This window comes from Rhinolophus sinicus, chromosome 9 (assembly GCF_057876585.1).
Source record: "Rhinolophus sinicus isolate RSI-liver-muscle chromosome 9, RSI-T2T, whole genome shotgun sequence".
Classification (NCBI taxonomy): Eukaryota; Metazoa; Chordata; class Mammalia; order Chiroptera; family Rhinolophidae; genus Rhinolophus; species Rhinolophus sinicus.
In genome coordinates this window covers 29725499-29746668 of record NC_142509.1, presented here as the reverse complement: position 1 = coordinate 29746668, position 21170 = coordinate 29725499, and the positions used below count along the sequence as shown (strand labels likewise).

Here is a 21170-nt window from a genome sequence, read left to right as displayed (position 1 = left end):
CTTAACTGGCTCGAGGTCAGGGACACTGCTCAACAGTAACAGAGCTGAGATTAGAACCCTGGTATCTCCGTCAGGCTATGACATCCTGCCTCACCCCTCTGCTGTTACACACTTGATTATGTCATCACCCCTCTTCCTCGCCCGGGCTCACCAAGCCACCCTCTGACTGCCACGTAGGCCCACCGTCATGGAGCATTTCTGGTCTCCCTGACAGTGATTTCTCTTGACAAATTGATAAATTGGCCTTCCAGTGTTGACATGGGTTGCAAGTGCTATTTTGGTTTGCTTGATTCCAGGCCTGCACCCCCCAGGCACTAAAACAAGCCAGGCTCTGGAACTTCTGACATCACATGGGTCTATTCCAGGTCCAGGCCCTCAGCTGGGTGCATGACCCACATTTGTGGACCGTAAACTGAATTCACTGTTCCACCCCAGGCCAACCGTCCAGATGGGCGAAGGCTCAGCTTTTGAACCCAACAGTCTTGACACTGAACGCAAAAGTTGCATGTTTGTTACCTGTGCAATTTTCCAGGGAGAGAATAAGTAGATTTCATCAAATTCTAATAGGGTCCGTGGCCTCCCTAAGAAAAGTTTTAAAATCCTATGTAAAGGTAAAGAATAGAAGCCCACATTTGGAGAAAGGCAGCCTGTTGCATATCTGAAGGGTCTTGGTTACCAAATCATGCATGATGGCTAAGCTCATATACTCTGGAGTTAGAAAGAACCAGATTCAAATCCGAGCTCAACTATTCGATAGCTGTGTGACCTTGAGCAAGTTCTTTGACGTCCCTGAGCCTCAGTTTCCTCATCTATACAATGGGAATAATCCATCTGGACCACGGGTCGTTCCAAGAACTAACTGAGATCATGCAGGTGAGTGATTAGCAAGTGCTGATGCTCAGTAAACATTACTCAACACTGGTCAGAGCAGCACACAACATGGGCATCCTGTGGCTTATTAAGGGCCTGGGTTTGTTTCCTCCACGCTCCAGCAGCCCCACTCCTCCTGAGCTCCCAGTCAATAAAAGTTCTCGTCTTGGCTGGAAGACTGGTTGGGCCTTTTGCAGCGGCCCCCCTCTAACCACGTCTCTGCCTGTTCAGCAAAACAGGCCACTGGGCAGAGAAGATTAAATGCTGTCTAAGACCTCAGCCCTTGATCACTAGAGAGCTCCATTTCCACTCTCAGTAATAACCACTTTGTCTGCAGCAGAATTCATGGGAGCAGTATGTAACCACCCCAGGCCACACTCAGCCCAGTTTGAACCCAAATACATCTTTGAGATATAAAGGTTATACATGTTGACCTGCGTGGGGGGAAAAATTACCAAATGCAATCATAACAGCCTCTTCCACCACAGAAACAGGAAAAAGCCTGTGACGGGGCAGCTGAGAAACAGAAGCAAGAAAAAGCGGATGTTTCTTTCCTTTAACGCCTTGCAGGCTTGCTTCCCTCTGTCATCCTTTCATACCTGCAGGCAAAAGGAGTAGGGATGCAGTAGGGACGTGGGACCAATGACAACCGCCAGTCAACCTCCAGGGCGCCAATTACACCTCTTTCCCTTCAAAACCATCCAAAGGGGCGTGCGTGGCATGGGCGGGGGGGTGGCAGGCACGCAGATGAGGATGGCTATGAGGCAGTTCAGTGAACATTTCACGAGTGTTTTCACCAAAGATAAATCAAAGGGAGCATGCACCTGGCACAGACGACAGCTGTGAGCAGGTGCCTGGTGACTTACTTGAGGAGAAGTTGGCCTCGGTGTGGACCGGAGGGGTGGAGGGCAGGAAAGGCCCGTGTCCCACAAAGAAGGAGCGGAGGGAGCGCTCGGACAGGAGTGGGGAGCGCTGCTGTGAAGGGATGTTCTCACAGCTGCCCACGCTGCTGTGAATCTTAAGGTTCAAGGGTTTGCTTTTCTTCTTGGCTCTAAAAGGGAGAGAGAAAAAGGGGAGAGAAATATATCCATATGCATACAAAATGAAAGCAGGGAGCCCCAATTTCCTTAGCATGGCACCCAATACCCACTCCCCCCCTTGATCTGGCCTGGCGGCCCTCTCCATTCCCCTCTCACTGAGCTCCAGCCACGTTTCTGTGCTGTTTCTCACCTCCAACCCTTTGCTTATGCTAGCCCTACCACCTGGAATACCCTCTTCTTCTTTAGCTGGTTAATTACTGTCTTTTATGATTTAGCTCCAGTGTCCTCTCCTCCAGGAAGCCTTCTCCAATACCCCAATCCTTCCCAGCTAGAGTTGAGTGTTCTTCCTCCAGGAAGCCTTCCCTGATATTCCCAAGACCCATGTAGAGACATGAAAAGAGCCCACAAGCTTTCTGGCACTGAAAGGTCGAGAGAAAGGGGCTTGGCCAAATGGATTCACCCTTGCCCTGTAAAAAGCCCATTCTACCATGGGGTACAAGCAAATAGATGAACAATTATTTTTCACCTGGGTCCTTAGAGATGTTCTGGAGAGTCAGGGTCAAGTTCAACTCCAGGCTCCAACCTAGTGTCTGCCTGCACATCTTGAGTTCCCCGAATCCCCCCTGCCCATTGGCCAACTGGCCTTTGCCCTTTGGCCATTAGAGGAAGACAGCAAATCCAGGCTGACCTCAGGGAGTCCAGGGGATCTGTGTCAAGGTGGCATCCATCCCTATATGTTTTTATTCTTCAGATTCACAGCCTTCCATCCACGTAGACACAATACACCCATTTCTGTGCTGGGCCCCGTGCCAAGCACTTATTCATGTCAGTATAAGTTAAGCCTGAGATGACTTTCAAGAGCTCCAAGGAGAGAGACTAAGTCTTAGGCAGGACCCCAGCACCCCTTTAATCAGGACTCCTGGCCCCAGGTCCCTTCTGCAGAGCCCACCCACGAACCTGGTGGTTCTACCAGGAGCCCCAGAGGGTGCTGCCTTAAGGGTACAGAAGGAAGGTGCTCCCCCAAACCATAGGCTGGATCACATGGGGGCATCTCAGGGGATCTGCAAGGGATGTGGGGGAGTTATATAGCGAAAAGGCTCTGGGAGCCCACCCCCCTCCACCCCTGTTCCCACCACAGCACTGTTGCTTGGTAGTGGTGGAGGGTGAGGGGGGCTTGCAGCCTGTGTGCCCCAATTCCAGCAAGGATAACCTAGCATCTTCCATCTTGGGGGAATTTTAAAGGAATGTGACCCAGTTTCGATGTGCGAGTTAGGAGGGCTGGTTCAGCAGATCTTCTCTGTTGATTTTCAACTATGGGCTCCTTGTGGCACAGACACACCTGATTTCTCTTGCCAGCCCCTGGCCACGCTCCGCCTCGGTCTTTCGCGGGCTCTGCACTCAAAGGCTTTTGACCGACACTCGTTTGCCAGCCCACCTCTCAGAGCCCACAAGAAGACAAAGAACACTGAAGGAAGTCCCAAGTGTTTAGTCCTTGCACCAGTCCCTATTCCAAAGGTTTGCTGGGCTTTGAGTTAAGCAGAGCCCAGGGGGGGCTCACACTGCCTTGTTTTTTTTAAGTTTCACGTGTATAAAACAATGTAATAACAATTTACACCCCTCACAAAGTGATAACCCCCCTCCCTCCCAATCTACTGCCCCTTTGCCATCACGTATAGCTGCTACAGCTCCATTGACTCTATTCTCTATGCTGCACTCCACATCCTGTGACTATATATATGTATTAAATCATAGTTGACATTCAATATTATTCAGCTTCAGCTTCAGGTGTACAGTGTGGTGATCAGGCACCTACACCGTTCGTGAAGTGGTCTCCCTAATAAGACAAATGCCCATCTGACGCCCTACAAAATCTGTACAACATTATTGATTATATTCCCCAAACTGTCTTTCGTATCCCCGTGGCAATATGGTGGCTACCAATTTGTGCTACCCCCCCCCCCTCTCCTCATTCCCACCTCCCTCCCGGCTGTCATCAGTAAATCAACAAACAACAAGTGCTGGTGAGGATGTGGAGAAAAGGGAAACGCTCACGCACTGCTGGTGGGATTGCAGATTGGTGCAGCTGCTATGGAAGACAGTATGGCGGTATCTCCAACAACTGGAAATGGAGCCATCTGATGACCCAGCAATTCCACTGTCAGGTATCTACCCCGAGAAATCCAAGATGCTGATTCACAGTTCCTCTTTACCCGCAGCTTCCTTGCATGTAGGGTTGTGACCCCTTGAACTCAAAAGGCTTCACAGGCCAAATCCCTTAGCGCCTCATTAATGGCGTCTGGAGCATCTGGCCCAGCCAACTGGGAGGAAATGACAGGGCTGGGAAGACACAAGCGCATCACAGGCGTGGCTGGAGGGCAGGCATGAGCCCACATTCTTGCACACCACCCTGTGTAGCAAAGCGCTAATCCAGTAACCATTTCCCAAAACAGGAAAAAGTGCCTGTTTTTTCCACATGGGGCTGAGTGAGCTGTCCCTCCCTCACAAACAGGGCCCAAATCCTTTACAGCTGGCCTGATCTGATTACCTAAGAGGAGGCCTCCATAAAGACCCTCTTCAAAACCAAAGAACAGCACCAATTCTTGGGTGAAAAGGGAGGGGCAGGGGTACTACGGCCCCTCTACTCAGCTGCTCAGATTCCAGGGAAAGGGGAGGTTTAGAAAAACAAGGGCCTGTTAAGTCTAACACTGGGAGGGTGTTTAGTGAGAAGCCACTCTGCTCCTTGGCCAGAGGTGACAGCCCTCATTTCTGGGTTGAGCACACCCCAAGCACGGCATTAATCACCCAGGGCCCTGGCAAGGAAGGGGCACAGATGACTCAGTCAAACAGCATTAAGCATAAGCTTACAGCATAAGCTGCCTTTCCCCCAGGTCTAGAGGAGTGTGCCGTGCTTTCCCATGAGACATGAATAACACTGCTGCATTTTAATTGTTAAAATTAGAAAAGTAAACTTTCGCTCAACTCCGTAACTTCATAGCAATTATTTCCCGGTATACAGCTTTATGTAAAATATACTAAGAAGGAAAAGAAGAATAGGAAGGAAAAAAAAAAAGGAAAAGGAGGAGGTGAGAAAGAAGAAAGAAGAAAATGTTGGTTGAAAAAAAGGTTAAGTAAATTCGAGTATAGGTCTCACCAGAATGGCTAAAATAGAACTGACAGCCCCAAATGTGGATGAGGATATAGAGTAACCAGAATTTAAATTCTAGAGATTGTTCACTGGTACAACCATTTTGAGAAACTACCTGACAGTACCTATTAAAGCTGATCATACCCTCTGGCCCAACAATTCACCCCTGGGTATGTCCCCAAACAAAATGAGTGTCCATGTCCACAAAACGACCTGTGCAGGAATGGTAGGGAATGACAATGTTACTCAGATGGCCAAACACTGGGAATACTCTCAATGTCCATCAATAGGAGGATGGATAAATAAATCACAGAACACTCACACAGTTGACTACTGGATTGCAACAAAACAGGAAATTATTGCTTTACTACAACATGGCTGAGTCTCAAAGACGTAGTGTTGGGCAAAAGAAGCCAGTCCTCCAAAGAGCATAAATTGTATGATTTCATTTACATGAAGTTCAAGAACAGGCAAAACTAATTATGGGAAGAGAGGCCAAAAGAGTCCTTTTCTTTGGGCAGGTTATTGACTGGAAGGGGACCCAAGAATCCTTCTGGGGTGGGGCTGGATAAGTCTTCTGTCTTGATTGGGTGGTGGTTACCTGGGTATATTGATGTATAAACATTAATCAAACTGTATGCAAAAATGTGTGCACTTTACTTCTGAAAGAAAGTTATGCCTTGCAAAATGTCTTTTTAAAACAATAAAAAAGACACACAACCCAATTAAAAAGTGGGTAAAGGACTTGACTCAACATTTCTCCAAAGAAGATATACAAATGGCCAATAAGCACATGAGAAGATGCTCAAGGTCATGAGTCACTAGGGAAATGCAAATCAAAACCACAATGAGGTAGCACTTACACACCACTAGGATGGTTACCATCAAGAAATCAGAAAATAACAAGTGTCGGTGAGGAGGTGCAGAATCGGAACCCGTGTATATTGCTGGTGGGACTGCAAAATGGTGGAGGCACTGAGGCAGACCGGCTGGTGGCGCTTCAACAAGTTGGACATGGAATTACTGTACAACACGGCAATTCCACTCCTAGGCATATACCCAAAAGAACTGAAAACAGGTGTTCAAACAGAAACTGTAGCAGCACCGTTCATAATAGTCAAAAGATGAAAACAACCCAAATGTTTAGCCATTCAAATGTATATTATTCAACCATAGAAAGAAATGAGTTACGGACACATGCTACGAGGTTAGATAATAAAGTTCGCGAACTCATCCTAGAAAAAGTGCTACATGCTTCATTGCTGAATATCACTACGGTCACCTTCCAAGTACTCCCCTTGGGAAGCTATGCACTGACGCCAGCACCTAGTCCACCCTTCAAAGCAATTCTGGAACTCTTTTTCTGGAATGGCCATCAGAGCTGTCGTCGTATTACCCTGATGTCCTGAATATCATCAAAATGTCTTCCTTTCAATATTTCCTTTATCTTCAGGTAAAGAAAGAAGTCACTGGGGGCCAGATCGGGTGAGTAGGGAGGGTGCTCCAATACAGTTATGTGTTTACTGGGTAAAAACTCCCTCACAGACAGTGCTGTGAGCTGGTGCATTGTCGTGATGCAAGAGCCATGAATTGTTGGCAAAAATTTCAGGTCGTCTATCTTTTTCACGCAGCCTTTTCAGCACTTCCAAAGAGTAAACTTGACTCACTGTTTGTCCAGCTGGTACAAATTCATAATGAATAATCCCTCTAATATCAAAAAAGGTGAGCAACATCATTGCAACAAGTTCACACACTTAATCGTCAGACCTCATACAACATGGAAGAACCTCAAAAACATGATGCTAAGTGAAAGAAGCCAGTCACAAAAGCCCACATAGTATGACTCCATGTTATGAACTGTCTCAAAGAGGTAAATCCATAGCGACAGAAAGCAGATTAGCTATCAGGTTGTCCGGCCGGGGGAGGGGTCGGGGTGAGGATGAAAGATGGACAGTGACAGCTTCATGGGGACAAACTTCCCATTTGGGGTGATGAAAAAGTTCTAGGACTGGACAGGAGCCATAGTTGCACAAGACTATGAATGTACTTAGCGCCACTGAATTGTACACTTAAAAAAATGGTTAAAGTGGTAATGTTCATGTTATGTGTATTTGACTCCAGTTAGAAAAAAACATGACACAGGAACTGTATGTCTCCCCATTACTAGCTGTGTTAACCTCTCTGAGCCTCAATGGCCCCCACCTGGAAAAAGGCCTAACGCTGCCTCATTTCACAGGAGTGTATGAAGACCCAAGGACATACTCTGTTTCAAGTGCCTAACAAAGTATCTGGCTCCTAGCGGGTGCCCTGTAGATACTGTTCTTACACTGGTCCCTTGCCAAGACATTTCATTTCCTCTAGACGCAGACTGAGGTACGTTACATACAACGTCCCTCCTGTGTGGAAGCAGGTCAAGACTCAACCTGAAGAGAAGAGGGACAAGTACCCATGACGGACCAAAGAGTTCCTCTTGGCCCTGGACCTCTTGCCTCGGGAGAAACACATGAAAGTCTGAGGACCCCAGTGACGGGGAAGAAGGCTGCCTGTCCCCAGCATGGGGAGATGATGCCAGGCTGGGGAGACCTGAAGCCTTCCGGGAAGAAGAGAGGTTACAACAGCATTTTCAATGGCATCCAGAGAAAAGGCTCGGCAAGGAATGCTTTGCTCAAAGTGCCCCTTCCCCCCACTGTGTTCTTCCTGGGACATTCTCAAGGGTCTCACCATCAGTGCCTAGAGCCTAAGGAAATCCCTTGGTACCACTCAGAATAATCTTAGCACTAAAACAAACAAACAAAATACCCCCTATCTCTGATAGGGTCATCATCGGGCCGCACGAGGGACAGGTCACCTTACATGAAACCCTTAATCTCGTGGCGCATTAATGTACTCATTTGCTCTCTATCTCCTGCAACTAGAAGATGAGCTCCACCTCATTGCTGTTCACCAACGTTGTCTCCAGGACCCAGAAACATGCCTGATACACATAGTATCCTCCACAATTATACTTTGGATGGATGCACAAGTGAGTATGATCACCAAGCCTAGCCTCACAGACAGTTCCATCTTACAGTGAACACCGGGGTTCAAACTCAATTTGTCCCAATCCAGAGCCCAGACCCCCACAGATACATGCGACACCAGCCCAGTCCAGCACCAGGGAGGCAAATGTTCCCCAAACTCTGGATCCTGGTTGCAAATCTGGTACATGCCAACCAAGCACACGCTAAACACAATGCATGGTGTTGGGTACTGTGGGGCACAGCCCCCACCCCCATCAGCAGCCCCACCTTGAGTATCATCTCTGCACAGAGCTGGCCACAAAGCAGGAATCTGCATGATAGCTGCTATATGGCTGTGGATGTCTCAACAAAGCACCGCAGGAAGCTCAAATTCAGGTGTGTGACCCCATCAGAAATTGTCATTCACCAGAAGTAGGTCATTCATACTGTCTCATTCCCCATCTAGGTGTGCAAAATTCCCCTGGGTTGTGGCGAGGGCACTGTTCTCACTTTGTTCTCTGGGAGTTTGCCTACTGGCTTGAACTGGGCAGATTCTTCCGGTCCAGGAGTTGACAAACTATGGGCCAACCTTGGCCAAATCTAGCCCTCAGCCTATTCTTGTAAATAAAGTTTTATTGGAACACAGCCATGCCCAGGCATTTACACATTATCTATGACATTTGCTCGACAACAGCAGAGTTGCAACACAGATGGCATGACCTGCAAAGGTGAAAATATTTACTCTCTTGTCCTTTACCAAAAAAGTTTACCAAATCCTGTTCTAGACACCCCGTCCTCAGATGTTAGTCAAGAAAAAACCCTGAGAAGAATCAGAGTCTGCTTGTAATTTATGTTCCCTCTATGACAGCTTCTCGCTTGACCTTCTGTGCCTAAATAATGAACACTCTGCCGTCCTATTCCCTTCCCTCCCATAGCCCAGTCACAAGGGCCTGAATTGTTCAGGGCTGGGCATCGGTAATGCCCTTCAGTGGTAACTAAAAGTCCTTTGCCTAAATCTAGGCTGTCCTATACAGTAGCCATAGCCACACGTGGCTACTAACATGTAATTTAAGGAAGGTGACATTTTAAATCCTGCTTATCAGTCACCATAGCCATCATTTAAATGCTCAAAAGTCACTTGTGGCTCATGATTAATAGATTGGCCATGACAGATAGTCAAACATTTCCATCAATGCTGAAACGTCTTTGGGACATCGCTGTTCCAAACCAACCCCGATCCCAGCGTTGCAAGGTGAGGTGATGCCCTGTTCTGCTCCATCCCATCCGTTCGCTCCTCTCCAAGTCTGACTCTCACCTCCTTCTCCCAAGAGTAAAACGAACTTTGCTTCGCGAAAGACTGGAAACAGTCAAAACAGGCTCGCTAGGGGGCTGGACGATTAAGTTATGGTACTTCCATTTAATGGGACTATGGAGATGTTTCAAAGAATCGGGATGGAGAGACGACCAACGCTTACTATTAAGTGAAAGAAGAGGAAAAAACAATGTGTACAGTATGAGCTCATGTGTGTCTTTAAAAGATATATATTGATTCAAAAACGTAATCTAATAAATATCACTAGGACGATAAGGTGACTGGACTCGAGCAATGGAGGGGACAGACAAGAGCCATGCCCTCCCTGGGCTGGTGTCCTGGTGGGGGATATAGACAAACAGATGAAACGACAAGGAGACACAGGTCAGCAATAAGAGACCCACGGAGAATTAGAATCAGGTGATGTGGTAGTGAGTGGGTGGTCAGGCCTCTCTGGGGACCTGGCATTTAGGCTGAGACCAAGCAGAATGTCAAGAAAAAGCCAGATTTGCACAGAGCTGCAGGGAGCGGGGACCAGGCAGTGAGGCAAGGTCAATGGTGGGGTGTCAAAGGCCAGGACAGGTCAACTCACAGTCAGTGAAGGTCAATGTGAACCTGTTGTTGCCCCTGTAAGGAGAAGGGGTTTGATTTTGACAGCAGTGGGAACCGGCTGGAAGGTTTTAAGAAGGAAAACGACAAAATCTGATTCTATTCTATTAAAAGAGCACTCTGCCCGGTATGTAGAGAGCTGACTGTGGTGGGAACAAAAATGGAATTAGGGGATCAGGAGAGGAGGCTGTTGGAGTCACCCAGACCAAAGCTGCTGGTGGCTTCAACCAAGGTCTGGGCAACGGAGCGAGGAGGAAAGCATGGTATCTGGAACACAGTTCTCCCAGGACTTGCTCCCCAATTCTATGTGGTGGAGGTGAGAGGGAGAGACATCGGATGTGTCCATAATTGGTGCGTCATATAGATATACCCAGTCTTAGATGGACACACTCACATGGATAAATATTTTCCAGAAGGATACACGCGAGGCAGTTGACAGGCAGGGGATGGGGCTGTGGATTTCAGGAACAGGAACCTTGTTACTTTTGGACTTTTCTTTGCCATTTGAACTTAGGAACAGGAGCATTCTTTCATAACAATATAACAATTTTTAAACTGCACGTGGTATTTTTTGCTTAGGTTTTTTTTCCCTCTTTATTAAAATGAAATATAAAACCCTCTAGAAAACAGATGCAGACATGGAATAATGTGGTCAATCGTTATTTACTATTTCAATGATATTATTTTTTTCAAGAACTTTTCAACTGAAAATCAAATGTGAGATGGACTTTGTTTCCCAAATGGCTTCTCTCAGTTAGTTGCTAACCGGTATCTTAGATTTACTTGACAGATATAAAAATAGGGTTGGTTACAGATTCCTAGAGATTAAACATATATATGTTTAATTATATGTAATACTATATATTTAGATATAAATTTATAAATTACATGTTTATATACTACATATAATTAAGCATGTATGTCTATCTAAATATGTCATATACAAACATGTACTTGAGAAACATAAAATGTCTTGAGAACAGATATACAGGATTTATTTTTTTTAAAAAGGTTAAACTTTGCTCAGTAACAGATCAGCTCTCTACATCAAACAGACCTTCTACCAAGACTTGATATGTGGGAAGAATAAATTGTCCCATATATATTATATATATAACACATACACACATATTGTACACATACACACACACACACATATATACACACTCCCCTCTTGTCCACGAAGACACTGCTTCAGACCCAGGGTGAGTACAACAGATAAAAAGGAGCAGGACAGGAAAGGAAAAATGTTCCAGTGCAGAAGTCAGCAAATTTTTTTCTGGAAAAAGCCCGACAGTAAATATCTTTGCTTTTGCCAGTCGTCCACTCTGTCTTAACTATTCAACTCGGCCATGGTAGCACAAAATCAGTCACAGGCAGCGTGTGCATGAATGAGTGTAGCCACGCTCCAATAAAATTGTCCTCAAAAACAGGCCGTGGGTCAAAAGGGGCTGTCAGGCTGTAGCTTGCCACCCCCTGTCCTGGTGGGGTCTGGACTTACCTGAAAGTAGGAAAATTCAAACAAACCAATGTAACCCCCAAACCCCACTTCCCATCACCTGATTTACCCCATGAGCTGCCACCCCTGCCACCTGGTGTCTTTCCCCATCATGACCCCACCCCTCCTGAGGTAGGTTGGGTCTTGTCGTAGCACCTATAGGTTCTCCAAGCTCTGGCCACAGTTTTGTTGTACACACATGTTTTTCTGATTATCTGATGAGCATGGGCCCTCTCCCACCCATTAAGAAGCCAGCAGGAGGGCAGGGATTGTGTGTGACTTATTCTTTGTGGATCCCCAGTGCCCAGCACAAGACCTGGCACATAGGAGAGCCCAGTTAATGAAAAGAATGCATGACAGTCAAGGGCTCCCATTGCACCATCACATGAATGCTGGCAGGCTGCTCGTGGAAGTGTGCTGGGGAGGGCACGGCTCTCCAGTGCATCTACTTTGTCTCAGTGCTTCGGGAAGGGGACAGGCTGGCACCCCACCCTGTATGTTTATGTCTAACAGGAGGCATTTGCTGCATAGAGTAGCTGGAGGTGGTGGGTAATGAACCTGCAAGACAGGTGAGGGCCTGTACTAGCCCACCTGCAGGTGTGAATGTGAATTCCTCCGAGGACTGCTGATGCCAGCCCTGAGATCCATCTGGCTGAGATGCCGGGGGTCAGGCGCTGTGGCCGGGATATATTAATAGTATCTCATCTGGGGAAGGGACAATGATGACCCTCATGTTGTCATTACGGTACCTGCGGTTCTCAACAGTTAATGCACCCAGGTCACAAGTCAATAAAGGCCTAGGGTGTGACCACAGATTTCACCGACTTCAAAGCCTGTTCTTATCGTTCTAATTCCACTGACAGAGCTCATCCCCTGTGTTCCCATTTTATAGACATGCCTGCACCGGCCTGGAGCTGTCCAGGCCGTTGATTTCAGGGTTGGCTAGGCAGAACCAATCCTTCACTTGCAAACTGGGCATCTGGCCAGAAGGCGGGTCTCAGCCAGTCCGTGACCTGGACTTGGACAATGCTGCCTCTGCCCCATGGAATAATCCAGAACCCACAGCCCCCTCTCCAGGCGAACACCACTGCACCGCCCAGCCCAGCCTCCCCCCTGCCCATCTGAGCTCACCCAGACAGCCAACCTTGATTCTGCCTCCCAGGCCTGATGTGAGCCGTTATCCAGGCCCGCTGATTTTCCTGCAGCCCACTGATTAGCTACTAATCTTATTTTTTTGTTCCCCAACCCATAAATCAGTTACAGACCAAATATTTACACAGGCCATCACTTCCGACTGAACCAGGGCTCATGACAGCCCTCATTATTAAAAAGGATGATTGATTTTGGGCAGAGATTTCATGGGCATGTGGCTGGATGTTTTCTTTAAGGTTTCCTTCCCCCTCCCGTTGCCCAAAGAAAAGGATCATTTCCAAGATAAAGTGGCACAGAGGTCTGCTCTCACTGTCCCCCTGGGCCAGTGGGACACAGCAGGCTTCCATCAGCCCAATACGTGATGGCCCCGTGCTGGCTTCTTTCCCCTTCTCTTGACTGCCCCCTGAGCGGGGAGTTGACTCACAAACATCCCCTAAAATAAAAAACCCTAAGGAAGACAGAGGGAGAAGGGCTGGAAAGACAGATACCCTCAGCCTATGACACCCACCCCACTGGGGATGGTTTGGCCTGACCAGGGTGACCCCAAGGGAGGCCATGTGTTGAGTTGATAAGATCACCAGGTGGGGAAGCAGGAGGCTGACTTGCTGACCTGGCTCTGTGATTACTTAGAAAGTCACCTTGGGCTGCGGCTGGTTTGCCCTCCTGTCAAAATGCAAGGGTTTCCTAAGTGGCATCTGTCACTTTCTGCTCCAAGTATCTTGGTTCTAACTGTGACCATGGCCGTTCATTGAGCACTTACTATGTGCCTGGCCTTGTGCTAAGTATTTTATAGGCATTAATTCATTTTACTCTTTAAAACGGGGATCGTCATCTCCAGATGAAAAAACAGAAGGTCAGAGAAGTTAAGCGACTTACCAAGATCACACAGCATACAAGAGGCAGAGCCATGATTTGAACTTGGTGCTGTCTGACCCTGCTGTACTTAGACCTAAAACATATTGCAGCCTCCCTAGGACCTGGGTCTGCGTGGCACACTTTGGTAACGAAGCACGCTATCATCTGAATTGTCATCACCCCCAACCTCTCCACATGAATGCATCCAGGTTTGGCATCCTAAGCAAATGCAGAAGTGAGAATTGCTGGGGTCCTGAGCCATCCAAGGGCCTTCTCTCTGCAAGTGAGAAGTCAACTGGGAATACTTATCCAGGGAATACTATTCCACCTATGGAATACTTCACAGAAGCTTCCTTTACCCTGGGTAAAAATGAACCGAGGGTGAATCCTTACAGACATGCATAGAGAGGCACATATTTCAATCTGGAGTTCTACAAGAGCCACACTGAAACAGGTCCATCACAGCCTGTGAGACAGACATCTACCAGCTGCGGAGAGCTGGGGAAGGATGCTCAGACGATACCGGGGCTGGCTGGGTGCCCCGGGGCCAGCCGCTGAGTCTCGGTTGCCTCTCAGCTTCCTCACTTGTAAAATGAGGGCTTAGAGCAGGTCATCCTTAAAAGCTCATCCATCCTCACTGTGACGCTGCCCCCTTTCCTCCAGACTTATCGGCATGACCTTGGGCAGGTCAGGAACTGCAAGATTTCGCGTGTTCTTATTTATGCCACGGGCTAACCTCTCCAGACCCTCCACCTGCCCCTGGCGTGTGTGGGGGCAAATGAGTCAGCATGAGCTGAGCAGAGAGCACAGTGAACTTCAACGAGTGTGATCCCAGCAGTGTGGAATTTCCAATAAGTCATTCGTGGCTGTCCTACAGTGACTCCAAGAAGAAAGTCTGAAACTCTTTTTTTTCCATGTGCATTTAGAGAATTGTGGCCTGAAATCGGCATTGTTGTGTTTTCAAACCAAAGGCCTTTGACCTTCTTTCAACTTTTGCTTCCAGCAGTAACTTGTTATGATACAAAGTTTGTTCATTTGGGATCAAAGAACATAAAGGGCGGCCTGACTGGGAATTATAACTCAACACACTCGTTCACGTATTTATTCTTGCTCATCAGGACTCATGTATTTAAATATCTCAGCCAGTGACCTGTATCATTGTTTTGCAATGGACATTTCTTTGTAACCATCCATCACTCACCCATTCCCCCACCCCTATACACACACACCCTTTGGAGAAATCTCTCTCCTTCTCTGTGCAGTCTTATTGGGGGTGTCAACCAGGGGACACACCCTGTGCTTCCGAAGTCACCAGGTGCCAAGTCAGACCAATTAGGATATCTCTAGAAAACATGAATCTTAGTAGAGTGACGCATGATGGAAAAATCTTTGAAGCTCAGTTTACCTACTGCTGGTTCCCCCCAAAATCTGTCAGGTCATTCCTGCTACTGACAGATACCCTGGATCCTGCTCCTTTCCAAGATTTCCCATCAATCCTGAAAATTATTCCAGAATCTTCCACGTAGGCTCATTGTCTGCTTTAGCCAGCTGAAGTTGGCTTCTGCTGTTTGCAACCAGAGACCCCCAATGCATCCTTAAGGTCACTAAAGCTGAATTTCCCTTTTTTTAAAATAAAAAGTCTACAGCTCAATTTTTCTCTAAGTCAGACTAATACCCTCAACTCCACACTGTCTCAAGTCCTTTGGGGTTGGGCCCAGACATGTACATGTTAACAAGCTCTTCAAAAATGCCTCCACACTCCTGAGAGCCACAGCTCTGCCTGGTAATTCTGTATCAGTGACACCTGCCTGTACTGTTACCTGCAGGTTTGGCCCAGGCAGATGCTCTGGAAGAAAATACCAGTCACATCACTAGCATGTTCTCAGGTTCCCCCATGGACCAGACAGAGAGTGGAGGCCAGACCAGGGTTGGAGCCTGTCTGGAGAAAAGAGGAGATGTACCACCAAAGGACACTCTGGGACGATCACAGGGACACAAGTGCATATACCACAGAGTCCATCAGTACTGACAGCGTTCAAGGCTCAGGGGCCTCCCCCCTCCCCCTGAACAGTCCACAGTGTTTATGTCAAAACCAAGTCACCCCAGAGACAGCCCCATTTGGTGGGTCCGCTCTGCAGCATGTAGAGAGAATAGAGCAGGGAGCATCTTAATAAGGAAGTGATGCAGCCACACTTTAGAATGATATGCAGTCGTTAACAAGCATCAGGTGGCTCCATAGCCAGGGTCAACCAATTTTCCCGTAAAGGGTGAGACAGTAAATAGTAGAGTTTGCAGTCTCCATCACAACTGCTCCACTCTGCTATTGAAGCACAAAAGCCGCCCTAGGCAATACATAAACATATGGGCATGACTGTGGCCCAATAAAACTTTATTTACAAACACAACGAGTGGACCACTTTGGAGGGTCGGGGAGGAAGCCGTGGTTGGCTGACTCCTGCTCTCCACAAGCAAATGTGTAAAACTCCAAGACACATTGATTTGGGAAGAAAACTAACTGCCAACCAACATGTACGTATAGTATGATTTCATCTATACAAATAGAAATATAAATAGGTATAAATACATGTACACAATGTTTGAATATATTTACTATACCTTCCTGTGATGTATTTAAGGTGACAGAAAAAGAACTGGAAAAATTTCCACTGAGAGAAACAGTGGGAGTTGGAGGAACGTCTACATTTGACTATTGGTGTGAATCTTTTACAGTGACAATATCCACCATGGATGTAATGCATGTGTAATTTGTAAGGAAGGAGTGGGAGAAAGGAAGGAAAGAAGATGGAAGAGAGGAAGAGAAGGAGGGAAGAATGAACGGAGAGAAGCAGACAGGGAAAAAAGTCAGGAAAGAAGGAGGGCGGGAGGGAAGGAAAAAAGGAGGCTGTTTCAATAAAACTTTATTTACAAAAACAGGCCGTGGGCTACATTTGGCCCACGGGCCAGGTTTCTGACCATTGGTTTAGAATATTAACTCTAGGAGGGTGGGGACATTTTGTTAACTAGTATGTCCCTTGTGTCTAGAACACACCCTGGCGCACAGAAGAAGCTCAAGAAATAGTTGTGGGAAGAATGAATAAAAACCAGCCTCTCTCTATTAACCTGGAAAACTAACAATTCAACTATTATCCTACGCCCTTGGCTCCAGCATGTATAAAGGGAATTTGGCTGTGTTACTCAATTAAATGTCTTGAACTAATTGCTGCCAGCACACAGGTTAATTAAATGGCAGTGATCTTAAAAAAAAAATAAAAAATTCAGTTCTCCTTCTCACATTATCACATCAAAGGGGTCTCGCTCTGTGGCACTTTCCCGGCTTAGAAAAAAGAGAAACAAACAGGGCTGATGGCTTCAGCTCTGCATCTAGAGAGCTGTTTTCCAATCCCCGCCAGGCACAGAAGCTGGTATGTGGTCATGCAGTTCCCAGATCTGCAGGCAGATGTTTCCATCTCCAAGGAAACCGCATCTGTAAATGCTACACGGTCTTTTCCAACCACAGGCAAACGGATTCTGAGTTGGAGGGAAATCTCCAACCCTCTCCAAAATAGGGACAGGGCTTCAGGGGGCACCTGACATGGGTGGGTCACGCAGCCAAGGGGACCTTCCAAAGAATCAGGGCTGTATTTCTGAGGGGATGGGAGGAGAGGTGGGAAACCGTGCACGTGGTTTTTAAAGCAGGAAGAACATGGCTGCACCTTTGAACACTTTTGTTCCACGATGCCCTGGAATCAAGGGCAGTTGGCATCTCAACTGGCAGACTGGCGGGGTAATGTCAAGTGCAAATCTTTCAGTCTTTGGGAAATGACAGAACCTGGTGTCTTACTGCTGCAAAGAAAGACGGCAGCAGTGGACACTGAGTCACTGGCCTTCAGCTTGCTCCACCAGTACCTGGGACACCGGATAAGAGGCTCCCTCTTCCTCTTGAATCTGCAAACACACCTGCCCTTCGGGTTCTGCTGCCTTCAGTGTAACTTCAGCATCAAGATGGGTTATGTATCAGGTGTGGCAGAGGCAGACGGCTGCCCACCAAAGGACGTGCTGGGTGCAACCAGCGCCATCACATCAAGATGTTCCAAAAAGCCCCCTCATGCCCCTGTTCTCCTTGGCACAGAATCCCTATGCTGTGTGGCTGTCTCCATCACTGTCGGCAGCGTCCATCCAGATCTCTGATGGGTGCAAAAGCACCTAGGAGGTAGTATAGGTCACAGGCCCAGCCATAAGCTGCAAATTAAATGGAGCAGCAGGAGTAAAAATCAAGCACTTTTCTGTCCGTTGGGGGTCTCCCCGCGCTGGGCATTGGGATAAACACTTCTGATACATTCCCTCCAATCTTCAGAGCCCACGTGGGAGGTAGAGGATCATGTCCCCATTGTACAGAAGAGGAAACGGAGGCACAGAGAGTGGAAGCTGCGTGCTCCAGGGCCCACAGAGGTGGCATTCCACCCAGACCTGGCGAGTTACAAATCTGTGCCCCCTCACCTCTGTAGGTTGGCACTGCTGCAATCAGGCTGGTTGGGCTCAAGAGCAGGAGAGACTAGGAATGTGGATCAAAAGAGAGCATGGAATAAAAAGACAACCAAACCAATGGAAAAAAAAAAATGGAGAAAAGACTTGCATAGACATCTCTCCAAAGAAGATACACAAACGGCAGCCAACAAGCACATGAAAAGATGCTCAGCCTCATTAGCCATTGAGGAAATGAAAATTAAAACCACAAGGGAATACCACCTCACAGGATAGCTATAACAAAGAAAAAATGGAAAATAACACATGTTGATGAGGATGTGGAGAAATAGGAACCCTTGCACATTGCTGGTGGAAATGTACAATGGTACAACTGCTGTGGAAAAGATTCGTGGTTCTTCAGAAAGTTCAACAGAATTACCGTGTGACACAGCAACTCCACTCCCAGATCTATACCTCAAAGAATTAAAAAGAGGTACTCAAATATATGTGCATGAATGTTCAGAGAAGCATTATTCACGATAGCTGAAAAGGTAGAAATAGCCCAAATGTCCATCAATGGATGGATGAATAAACAAACTGGGGCCTATCCATACAACGCAATATTATTCAACCTTAAAAGATAGAAAATTCGGACACATGCTACAACATGAATGGACTTGAAGCTGTTATGTTGAGTGAAATAACCAAGTCACAAAAGGACAAATCTTGTAGGATTCCACTTACATGAGGTACTCAGAGTAGTCAGAGTCATAAAGAAAGAAAGCAGAATGGCCGCTTCCAGGGGCTGGGGGAGGGGACATTGGGGGGTTCCTGTTTCATAGGAACAGAGTTTCCGGTTGGGAGGATGGAAAAAGTTCTGGAGATGGACAGTAGTGACAGCCACAGAATAATGTTAATGTACTCCACGGCTGTGCTGCACTGTACACGTAAAACTGGGTAACATGACAAACTTGATGTTACATATATATTTTACCACAGTTTAAAAACTGTGTTAGCAAGTGGATAGTGTACCCTCTGATAATGGAGAGGTGAACCGGGGAAGAGGGTCCTGTTGGGGGAGAGAGAGAAAGAGAGACGCTTGGAGAGGTTGCTGCTTTTCTCCGAGAAGACTAAAAAGGCAGGGCCGGGTTGCCACTCCCTCGGAAAAGGACCACGAGCTTGTGGGAGTCAGAGCTGACAGCCAGCACAGTGCCAGAAGCCACCAGCCCGCTGCGGCTGGTTCCCTTCCACCTTCCCCACTGCTGTTACATCTCTTCTCCAGCTGTGTGCTCTCCACCTGTTCAAATACGATTTAATTAGAGGTTCAGGGCTCCCCAAGTACCAAAGCAAATGCCAAGTTTATGACCATCAGCAAAGGAACTGTAAAACCCAGACCCGCTGAAGTACAGCACCATGCCAACTGCCACCTGCCACCCTGGGGAGACTGCCAGCCTCCAGCTTGGGTTTCTTTGGGGTCCCACTCCACTCATCATCGACACATTATCTGGATCGTAAGAAAACCAGTGGACGGTGAACCCCAAATGAGAGTGGATGGCTCAGAAGCGCAACTTGTTCAAACTTTCAGAAGCCATCATCGTCCTGGAATAACCTGAGTTGTCCTTATAGCTACGTTTCGCAGGGAACACTAAGGAAAACACAGCTCGGAGTAGACAAACCTGGAATTTGCTTTTCTGAACCCTGGATTTCTCTTCTGTAAGAAGGGGTGACTTAACATCCCAGCATTGTTGGAAGGTAGTATCTTGAAGTCATTTTGGGTAAGGTCTCAGGAGTGGCAGTGAAATTCAGAACCCAGCTCAGCAGCTGACCTGCCATTTCAGGAGGTTGCCTAATCTCTCTTGTAAAGGATTGGGATAGATAGTGATATTCCCAAAAGGACCCTTCTCACTCCAGTCCTCCCTGGTACTAACTGGTATGTCAACCAATGAGTAATGGCAGACATCCAAAGACAGCCATGCCCTCCCCTTATCACGACCAGGTGATGTCAAGAAAACCCTGCAGACACTGGCCTTGGGAAGTCACCTCACAGAGCCTCAGCCTCCACACCTGTAAAACGGGACCAACCATAGCACCTGCCTCCCTGGGGTGTTGGGAAGGTTTCCTGAGGTGGCATGTGTCACGCTGGGCTTCTCAATCTTTTCTACCTCGTGGCACACACAGAAAGTGACACACCTTGTCTATCAGAATAGACCTGCCCCTGGCACCCAGGGGCATCTTTTACCATTTTGCAGGTCACAGGTGGGAAAACTCCACTGAAAAGCACCCAACAGAGAAAGCGAATGACACGGTTCCCCTTTCCCCATGGTGGAGGGAACGATGTCAGCTCTTTCTCCTTGGGTGCCCATAGGCTGGAGCTCTTTGTTTTTAAGTTCAATTTGGCTTTATTGTAAAAGTAAGTTCACACAGTTTTGAAGTGTGAAAACAGCCTAGAAAGGTACATAAGGAAAAATAAAAGGCCCCCTCTGGAGGGCTTCTGCAGAGCTGATAATGTTCTGATTCTTTTTTCTTTAATTTTTTTATTGGGGAATATTGGGGAACAGTACGTTTTTCCAGGGCCCATCAGCTCCAAGTCAAGTCGTTGTCCTTGAGTCTAGTTGTGGAGGGTGCAGCTCTCTGGCCCATGTGGGAATCGAACCAGCAACCCTGTTAAGAGCTCGCACTCTAACCAACTGAGCCATCCGGTCGCCCCAATGTTCTGATTCTTGCCCTGGGTGCTGCTTACACAGGTATGTTTATTTAATGAAAATTCAAGGTGCTAAACCTTTAACCAGTGTGGATTTTTTAATGTACATATGTTAAACTTCAATAAAAAGACATTTTAAGTTCCCCTGTTACGGGTTGAATCGTGTTGAATTCTTAACCCTCAATACCTCAGAATATGACCATATTTGGAAATAGGGTCATTGTAAATGTATTTAGTTAAATTTAGATGAGGTCCTACTGTTGTCTAGCTCCTCCACCAACAGGAGGCCAGGGCCCTGGGATATTCTGCTCTGCGTTCAGCTCAGCACCTACGACCGTGCATGGCATGTGCTGGGCAGTCAGCAAATAACCTGCGAATGAGTCCCTGGCACAGCTTTTATGTTATATATCACTGGTGATTACCACTGCCCTCTTGCTGAGAACTGTCAGTGCGTCATCTCACTGAATTCGTCCAACAGCACCATAAAGGTGGTATTCTAATTCCTCCATTTTATAGATGGGGTAC

General features: G+C 47.2%; 1 protein-coding gene across 4 annotated transcripts in view; it reads right to left on the bottom strand.

Annotated features, from left to right (window-relative positions):
• The window catches only part of KSR2 (kinase suppressor of ras 2), a 354663-nt gene that overhangs the window by 164474 nt on the left and 169019 nt on the right, over window positions 1-21170 (bottom strand). For all 4 annotated transcript variants that reach the window (XM_019753947.3, XM_074321394.2, XM_074321395.2 and 1 more), the window contains one exon: window positions 1737-1921. In XM_019753947.3, the coding sequence (XP_019609506.2) occupies window positions 1737-1921 (185 nt within the window). The remainder of the gene's footprint in view (window positions 1-1736; window positions 1922-21170) is intronic.